Source organism: Limulus polyphemus, unplaced genomic scaffold (assembly GCF_000517525.1).
Source record: "Limulus polyphemus unplaced genomic scaffold, Limulus_polyphemus-2.1.2 Scaffold1642, whole genome shotgun sequence".
Classification (NCBI taxonomy): Eukaryota; Metazoa; Arthropoda; class Merostomata; order Xiphosura; family Limulidae; genus Limulus; species Limulus polyphemus.
In genome coordinates this window covers 46,459-57,037 of record NW_013667252.1, presented here as the reverse complement: position 1 = coordinate 57,037, position 10,579 = coordinate 46,459, and the positions used below count along the sequence as shown (strand labels likewise).

Sequence of the window (10,579 nt, the reverse complement as noted above, 5' to 3'; positions counted from 1 at the left end):
ACAGGATAGTTCTAGAAAATAGGTGGCGCCACACCAGTCACGTGACCTCGATGACGCAACAATATTATGAAAATTGATCTTATAAATTAACATAATAGCCACGGATTATGCATAATCTTCTTTGACCTCACCTTACAAGTTACATAATCTAACACAACCTAGCGAATCCATTTTTCCAAGTTATAATATTATGAATCCATTTTTCCAAGAATGATATTATGAAAATTGATTTTATAAATTAACATAATAGCCACGGATTATGCATAATCTTCTTTGACCTCACTTTACAAGTTACATAATCTAACACAACCTAGCGAATCCATTTTTCCAAGCTATAATTTTATTCAACTCTAACACAAGTTATTTTTCTCGGTGTGATCTTTGACTCCGTATAAATTACATAATCAATGTAAGTCATATAATTGCTGGTCAATACGTAATATAAATAACTTTCTTCATCCTGGACGCATATACTCCAATAAAAACCTAAATATGTAACTATTAGTATTACACTTATCATTTTATTCGACTCCACCAATAGCTGTGCTGGGACAATAGTGTTCCACGGTATGGCTGTTGACTCCATACAGATTGCATAATTAACAAAGTCGCTATAGGATATGGATAACTTTTTTTTTTATCCTTACTTTATATACTCCAACGCTTGTCCAAGCATTTATCACATCAAAGAGATATAAACTGTCTGTTAATCTGACTTTCTTTAAATTACCCCCTCCTCCCCACCCATTTTATAAGTGGTAAACTCTGAACACATAATAACAAGTGACTGAATTATACTTATATAAGGTTCACGTGACCGGAAATGAAGCATAGCGAAGATTGAGCTTGTTATGGGAGTATTTTCAAAGTACGGGATGCCTATTTTCTGATCGCTATCTGGCAATCCTTTTTGAACATTATACTAAATCAGCTATGCTACTCACTAGGTATATATTTTAAGTTATCATCTGTCATACTAGTTTGCTTTGATGAAAAGTGATTATTAATTCAATACATGGAAATATTGCCATGGTTATGGTAAGCAATAGAAGTTGTAATTGTCATCGAATTCTAATCTATCCATTCGGTAAATTTACGGTTTAAATGCCGAAAGCTGGCGAAGCATTAGAAATCAGTAGACCTAAAATTTATGATAAAAATCACGTGAAATGAAGGAATTTTCTCAACATTCCTTTTTATTTGTCCATTGCAGATTCAAAATCAGAAGCATCGAAAAACATTTCATTTTCAGATTTGTCTCCCATAAGTCAGTGCTAGGACTGCAAGAGGCCATCTGTTGAATACTAAGATTTTCCAAATGGGTTTGGCGATAAAGAAAAAAAGAGGTACATTTACCGTAACTGTTAAATTATTAAATTTCATATTTAAATAGCTTTTTAGTGAAATTTTTGTGTGCCATCTTCTAGTCCAGCTGCAGAAATCTAGTATTTTATGGATGACATCTAGGTCAGTGACTTGTCTGAGACATAAGTAGAACTAAAAAAAAATGCTATTTTTTACATACTTGTCATTTTGAATTCGAAATTGATGAATTAAGAGTAATGTGGGGGGGGGGGGACGCCTGTATTTTACATGATTTATTTCATAATTTTCAGGCCTATTAGTTGTTATATTGATACATATTTTTTTTGTAATTGTTCCAGTTTCTGTTGTTTTATTTTTGAATTATTTTATGTATACCTGTAATGAAATATACCATGCAGAAATTAGTAAAATCGACTGTAGCAATCAAAGACTTCAATGGAAATATGTTTATGTAGTTGATAACTAGTAATACCTGCTTCTTTTACATATAATGAACATGCTACATCATTTGAAACCTAGAACAGTTGATACATCATCATGTTAACAGAAAATAATTCTGACATTTATTTTCAAAATCATGATTATTTACTTCACTATCAACCTTGTCTGTATACGTGTGTTTGATTTTGGGTATAGAAAATTGTATACTGTATGATGAATATATTTTTTAGATGGAAAATGTAGTTAAAAACTAATATGTAGTATTTATCTTTTAACAACTTTTATCTAAACAGATTTAAAAATTAAACCAAATTTGACCTTTTTCTTGTAAATGTAATATGATTGTTGTATTTAGCAAATTGATGTATACTTTATTTCTATGGGGGGGGGGGGCATCCATCTGGAATTAATGAAAAATCAAAATGGTTAACAATTCCACATCCAGAACTGTGTAAAGATAAAGAACTTAGTTTAACTTAGTCACAATGATTACATTATTGAGGTACGTTTCCTCAGTGGTGTAAAAACCCTAGTCCCCAGTTAACACATGCTTGATTAAGGAACATGAAACTATTTGTAAAGATTGTATTTGTTGCTTACTACACTTTTCATTCCAAAATCAGTTTTGTAAGATAAAGAGAGCTTGTAAAACTAAGAGTTTTAGTATAAAGATGTAAATACTATGAAGCTATGAAAGTTATCAAGATAATGTGGATTTTTGACATTAGTATTTGTTGGAGAACTTGAGAACTTTTTTAAATAATGCAAGTTGTAATTTTTTACCTGTTCTTTTGTAGTCTAACTGCAAGCTTTGATAAGAATATAAAAGTGAAGTTCTTATGGAACCATGGAAGAATTAAAGATGAAAGTTGAACCCTATTCTGATGAGGATCATGATGCTTTAGGAAGTATTCAGCTGATGAAAAATGAAGCGGAAACTTTAACACTAACTGATACTTGTAGTAGTAAGTGTATATTTTATTTTAACATATCTTGCTAAAGTTTTTATCATTTTCTCTGGAAACATACTTTAGCCAAATGTCAGATATTTCCATCATTGATTGAAAATTTCTTATTTTATATAGAGTAAAGTTACTTTATTTCCTGTTCTAAAGATGTGTAACAGTAAGATAAGGATGCAATATTGCCTGATGTGTAAAGTAGAATATGAAATGCCTAAAACTATTGACTGACAGTGGTAATGTATTCTGCATCACCTTCAAGTGGGATCAAACCTGCAATCTGTTGGAAGCTATGGTAGTGCTATAGAAACTGATCTAAAGGCGAGTTACTGCTACATATTCTTGACAGTTTTATTTTTTTATGATAATTTCACTTTTGCATTTTGTAGCCTTAGTAACAAAGGAGAGACATTCCAGGATGCAAGGTGATTACTAACTCAAATACTTACTGCTTGTAAGGCAAGTTTTTAGCAAACTGCAACAATACATATACACCAATCATAATTGAATTTTTATTTTGTGTACAGTAATTAAAATATGTTGTAAAAAAATTACAGTATTTACAAAAATGCTTTAATTCTGACTCCTTGATCTGTTTTACAGTGACATCTTCTTCATCTATTACACATGAAGTATCTTGTAAGCTTGTAGCTTTTATTTCCATTATTATTTCAGAGAGTTTGTTTGTAGTTAAGCACAAAGCTACACAACGGGCTAACTGTGTTGTGCCCACCATGGGTATTGAAACCCAGTTTTAAGCATTATATGTCTGTGGACTTATTGCTATGTTACTGGGGGGTATTTGAGAAAGAGTAAAACAAATCAAAATCCCAGCCAAAAAGGAATGGATAAGGTTTGAAAATGTATGTTGATAATTTTTAACTTTTATTAATGTATCAAAACCATATCTGTTCTAGCACTAGTTCAGTTAACTAAAACATTTTAACCAATTATCACATTTCAGAAAAATGAATTAGTTTTTAACCCATCAGCTGCTGCAATCCTCGTATGAGGTTCTGAGTGTGAGTGTGATTGCCCTTATATGAGGTTCAGAATTCTGTGGTCTATAATTCAAATGTGCGCCAAATTTTGCGACAATAAAGAGTTCCATACATCACGTCGTACTTCCCTCTGTCCATCTATACTCTCCCCAGTACTCAGTTCTCACACATCATGGAGGGTACATATGTCTCTTCCTCTGATAGTGAGCCTGTATCGTCAACTTTGATGCCCATGATTTTTTACTCTGATAGAAATGTTTCATCCCAGGAATCAGAAGACAAGGATTGGGACTCAGATAGTGAGGGAGAATGTTGGGTTCAGGATGTCAAAGTAAGTAGTGATGAGAGGAGGAGACACTTGCCTCTTTTCTTCCACATCAGGCTACCCATGCATCCCTTGTGTGGACCGATATTCATGATTTTGACAGGCAGCATGCAGGTGTGACTGAGTACTGGCCTTATGGTGATGATGCAAAAGAACTCGACTATTTTGAGGCCTTCTTTGACCAAGAATTGATGTCATTTATTTTCACAGAAACCAACAAATATTACAGGTACATAGTGGATAACTTTATCTTCTTGCCTGAGTTCTGCATTCATAGATGAGTAGACATGTGTGCAGGAATTGTATGTATTTTTTGGCCTACTTTTATTGATCCCTCTTATAAAGAAACAAGCTCCAGGATTATTGGAAAATTGACCCATTGATTGGAACCACAATTTTTGGAAAATACATGACCATGAACAGGTTTCTTCTCCTCCTAAGGTTTGTACACTTGCTGACAATAACCATCCATCTGAGAATGATTGAATATGGAAACTTAGAGAAGTGTTTGCTGTGATAACTTCAAGATTCAGCAAATTCTTTTACCCATTCCGTAAGCTAGTGAGCAACGAATCTCTAGATTTCTTCAACGGTAGGCTTGTTTTCAAGCAGCATCAAAATCACATCGATTTAGAATAAAACTTTTTGTTTTATGCTGTTGTGAAACTGGAATTGTCTTAGATGCCATTGTGTATACAGGTACTGACATTGACATCCCCAAAAATGATCCTTCCTGCTTTTATATGACTGCTAACACTAGTAGCTAAACTAGCAACTTTGTCATATCACTATTCATGAGTTGATACATACGTTACAGTTAGTACCACAGGAGAAAAAAGTGCAATGAAATAAGACTTGTTTTGTGTAGATTCACTAGAACCTAATTTGTGAACACAGTATGTAAATAGTGTAACTCTCTCTGGCTACGAATGAAGGTGTTATACACCATCACATGTACTGAGGAACTCTAGTGAACATTTCATGAGTGGTCCTGAGGAACTTCCACCATGCAGCTAGATCCTGAGTATTTCTCACAAAGCATAGAAAACTGTTTCATTGAAAAGATTGGAAAGCTAAGTTTTCACATCTTTAGCCTAAATCTCCAGGTGTTCAAACTAGATATGTTATAGGTGTTACATTGTTAAATATGCACAACTGTTTCATTTAAATTTAATAAGAGAGTTATGATTTAGATAGTTATAAAGCGTGAGTGTTAAATTTAGTATTTTTAGAAGGGACAATTTATCGCAGGTTTGCTTATGTAACTGTTTATGAATCATTTATTGTAAATTGATGTTACTTTACTCGAATCTTCTGAATTTTTCTTGTTGCTTTAAGTGAGTATTGTTACATCATAATGTTTCAGAGTTTGTAGAAAATTCTAGGCCTCAGTAGTAGTAAATAAGTTAGTGAAAGTGAAGTTAGGCCACGTGATTGTGAGTTTAGCCATAAAGAGCATATTGTGGTGATATCTGAAGTAAAATATTGCAGCTTGTATTATAATAACAGAGATAGAAAAAAAATAATTTGTCTAGTCAATTGTGTTCTAAAGTAATTGAACCTGCCTGTGTGGGTCTTGATGAAAAGGAGATAGTTATTTCAAATTCTGGATAAAACTGTGGTAAACAATAGTGGAACAAAGTTTTATACATACGTTTGACTTATTTTGAATATATTATGTTCAAACAAGTGGATTGTATGCTGTCAATTTATTATTGAAATTTATAGCCAACAAGCCACAGACACCTACTGTAAAGGATCTAGCCCTATAAAACCTGACATTATGAGATCCAGCCAGGATTATACAGTGGTAGAAGAAGATGTGAACAACAGCAGAAGTAGGCCTATAGATACACAACTGTAGTGGTGGCAAAAATTGTGTAGGGATTACAATCATGCTATATAACCATGTTGACTGAATTTGATAAATAGATAGAGAGAGGTGAGTGACTTGGGATAAATAATGGTTATCTATGAGAATTTGTTAAATAAGAACTAGAGAGAGAAGAGTGACAACAGAAGAGAGGAAGAAAGTAGAAAAGGAAAGATTGAAATTGAGAGAATAAGAATACAAATTGAGAAAGAAGAAAAAGAAAAGGAGAGACTGGAAATAGAGAGAATATGAGCACAAATTGAGATTGCGTAGCTAACCCAACAGAAAGATGAAGGACCCAAGAATGACAGTTTGGTCAGGGCCAGCCGACCTAAGCGTTCCAAATTTGAGGAACAGAAAGATGACATAAATGCTTTCCTGGAGAGATATGAAAGATTTGCCCAAAGTCAGAACTGGGACAACTGTGAATGGGCAGTCTGTCTCAGCACACTTCTCACAGGAAAAGGCCTACAAGTGTATGTGGCATGACATCAAAAGATGCCATGGACTATGACAAACTATAAGTGGTCTTTTTGTAACATTATGAAATTACTGAGAAAAGTTTTGCCAGAAATTGAGAAAAGTCAATCCTGACACTGGAGAAACTGTATTTCAGTTTGTGGCACATCTGCAGTGATACTTCACAATGTGGACTGACATGGCCAAGTGTGAAAATAGTTTTAAGGGACTAGCAGAACTACTAAATGTGAACAGTTCATGACCATGTGCTCAACTGACCTGTCACTGTTCCTAAAGGAGTGAGCACCAAAAGATGTGGACAAGATGATCAAGCTGGTAGAACTGTATGTGGAAGCCCATGGAGGGAGTATAACTGGCAAGTCCAAGTATAACCAGTTAAAGTTGAAACCAGAGGTGGCTGACCATAAACAGAATATCACCAAAGGTAACAAGAACTCAGCAGACAAAAAGGAGAAGAGATGCTATATTTGTTATCAAATGGGGCATATTATGAATAAGTGCAAGTCTGTCACCAACAATCAGCAGCAGAAATTTCAACATAAAACAGCTGAAGCTACCTACAAAGATAGTTCTGGCAAGAAACAAAATAAGAGTGATTATCACCATGGATACTGCTGCCAGAAGAAACAGAATAGAGACAACATGTCAGATTCACCACAAGAAGGAAGTTCTATCTCCATGATTAATCAGTGCATGACTGATGGTCAGCTCAAGTTAGCAGATGGATCAATAGTGCCAGTAGTGATTGGAGCATGTGACAAACATTGAAAGGGGCCAACAAATCACAACATGCCAGTAGGTGAAGGCTATGTTGGGAACAAGAAAGTCCTACAAGACACTGGGTGCAGCTGTGAGAACCATTCTAGTATTTGATGATCAGATGATGGGCAAGGTACGTTTGTGTGTGCTGATTGATAGGACAGTGACTACAACCAGAGATTCTGTCAAGATGAAGCCCTACCAGTTGCCCTATGCGAAGAGAGACCAACAAGGGAACTGCAAGTGTTGGTGCAAACCATATGAGGAGACTTTGTGCATGAACTGAAAACGGTTTTTGTATGTATTGTAAACAAAATATTGTAAATATTTTTCATGCAGAGGGGCTTATTGTTAGATATACATGACTGTTTCATTTAAATTTAAAACGAGAATTATGATTTAGATAGTTCTAAAACGGGAGTGTTAAATTTAGTATTTTTAGAAGTGATAATTTATCACCGGTTTGCTTACGTAACTGCTTACGAATCATTTGTTGTGTAGTTCAATTGTTGTATATTACTACCAAACAGTAGCATGTTTGGTGAACAACTAGTTAAATTATTATCCATTGCGTATTATGCCATCAAGATGTATGGCAAGTGATTGTCCCAGTCAGATTAATTAGGATAAACAAACTTTGCAAGCATCGGCTTGATAGTTTCTGCCACTCATTCTGCCAAACTATCAGATTGAGGTAATATGATGAAGTGCCTGTTTCCACCAAATGCAACACCATTGACAACTCAGAGAATAGTTAGCCGTTGAAACAAGTTCCCTTGTCGGAGTGAATTTTTTCCGCTGCATCAAATTTAGCCACTCATTGTTCAACCAATATGTGAACTTTGAACTGTGCTGAAATATTTGTCAATAAATAAGCTTCTGCCCACTCGCTGAAATAATCGGTAACAAACAGCACATACTGATTACCTCATTCAGTTTCTCTTAGGTGTCCAGTGATATCCAGAAATATTCTAAGGAGAGAGCCAACAAGTGTTTGCTTGAGTTTACACTGTTTAGACTGGTTATTCCTCTGGACAGTGCACATAGTACAGTCAGACATGGCCTCCTTGGGACCACTAGCTGCAGCATAAGTTGGAAACCAAAAGTTTTAACGATCTACAACTATTACTGGTGTTACTGTAGGTGAAATGTTTGTTGTTACAAACTGTCATATAAATGCTTTATTAATGGTATTACTATGGATGCAGTGTTTCTAGTCAGTTTGTCCTTTATAGTTATTATTTATAGTAACATTGTATTAGTGGCATTACCATAGGTGAAATCTTTCTGGACTGTTTGTTGTTCATGCTGACTATCATATGAATATTGTATTAGTGGCTTTACCATAGGTGAAATGTTTCTGGACTGTTTCTTCATACTGACTATAATATAAACATTGGACCAGTGACGTTACCATAGATGAAACATTTTTGGAATGTTTGTTCTTCATACTGACTATCATATAAACATTGCATCTGTGGCATTACCATAGGTTAAATATTTCTGGACTGTTTGTTATTCTAACAGACTATCATATAAATATTGTATTAATGGCATTACCAGAGGTTAAATATTTCTGGACTGTTTGTTGTTGTTACAGACTATCATATAAATATTGTATTAGTGGCATTACTATGGATGCAATATTTCTGGACTGTTTGTCCTTTCTACATTTATTGTACAAACACTGTATTAATGGCATTGCCATAGGTGACATATTTCTGAGAGGAATATCTACTGGTAATTTTTGACAGAAGTTGAGTGTATAGTTTACTATAAGAACTGAGTCATGTAATTTACTTCCAACAGACTTGTGTTCTAGCTTTAGACATTGTGTATTCCAAGTGAAATCTGGTTGACATAGTTTTATTTCCAACAGACTTGTTCTCGCTTGTTTCTTGTGGTTGGATATTACTTGTCATCCAACCTCATTTTTTCTGTCTTTAAAGAGTAGATGTTTGTGTATAAGAATATAGGTTTAGAAATTGTGTAATCCAAGGAAAATGTAGTTGACCTTGAAAGAAAAGTTATATGGGGATCTGCTTGCCAGACATTTATACAACCAAGACTACACCCACCTCCTCTTTCACACACAGTCATTATGTTATATGAACTGTCATTATGACTTAGTGATGAGTAATAATATTCAAGCTTATTACAGATAAATATACATTATTTATACTTCTAGCTGCAGGAGAAGCTGATTCCTTAGAAGAAAGATCTTCACATATTATTTTGAAGTTTGGTGTAACAAAAAGAGAACAAGAAGAGAACTATGATAGACTTCCAAAGAAGACTGAGGTAATTTATTGAGTAAAAACTCTTACAGTTTGTTTAGAGTAAAATGATTAAACAGTTGTACATTGATTTGTAAGCATTTAAACTCATTGTAAAAGACTTTAAACAGTTAATATTTATCATTAAAACACTATGCAGCAACACTTCAATTATTTTCCTATAGATTTATAAGTATTTATTTTTATAAAAAACAGCCTAGGAATCTTTTCATTTAAGGGATGTTTCAGAACATACCATTAGTTTAAGTAGAACATAATAAAAAAAATAAGTTTTTAGACACTTCATATACAATGACCAAAGTTCATGTTCTGTAGATAAGTATGCGAAGTGTGGCAAGATAAGAATCAACTGTTCAGAGAATTATGGCTCTGTGTGGGAATATAACCAAATGTCAAGGCCCATAATTTCAAACTTTGGTTGTGCCTTACTTAGACATTATTTCATACATGACTAAGAAGAAAATAAAGAAACTATCAAATAGCTATATCCACACAGGTTTAGTTAAAATATGTCTCTAAAACAGAGAGTAGGTTAAAAGTGCTTTTCAACTGTAAAGACAAATAACATCCATTGAATACCTCATTAGTTGTATATTAGTGCACATGTCTGACATGCAACCAGGGATATATATTGGATCAACCATTAAAAGGTTCTGTAGTCAAATAAAAGGACACTGTAATGCTAAAACCTACATCACCAATGGTATTACCAACCACTGTTTAAAGCCTACAACACCAATGGTATTACCAACCACTGTCTAAAACCTACAACACCAATGGTATTACCAACCACTGTCTAAAGCCTACAACACCAATGGTACTACCAACCACTGTCTAAAACCTACAACACCAATGGTATTACCAACCACTGTCTAAAACCTACAACACCAATGGTATTACCAACCACTGTCTAAAACCTACAACACCATTCAATGGTATTACCAACCACTGTCTAAAACCTACAACACCAATGGTACTACCAACCACTGTCTAAAACCTACAACACCAATGTTATTACCAACCACTGTCTAAAACCTACAACACCAATGGTATTACCAACCACTGTCTAAAACCTACAACACCAATGGTATTACCAACCACTGTCTAAAACCTAC

General features: G+C 34.2%; 1 protein-coding gene across 1 annotated transcript in view; it reads left to right on the top strand.

Moving 5' to 3' along the window:
* Positions 1 to 10,579, top strand: part of LOC106464410 (zinc finger protein 721-like) — an 83,296-nt gene that overhangs the window by 37,072 nt on the left and 35,645 nt on the right. The window contains exons 5-6 of the mRNA XM_022392105.1: positions 2,602 to 2,732; positions 9,356 to 9,468. Coding sequence (XP_022247813.1) covers positions 2,602 to 2,732; positions 9,356 to 9,468 — 244 coding nt within the window. The remainder of the gene's footprint in view (positions 1 to 2,601; positions 2,733 to 9,355; positions 9,469 to 10,579) is intronic.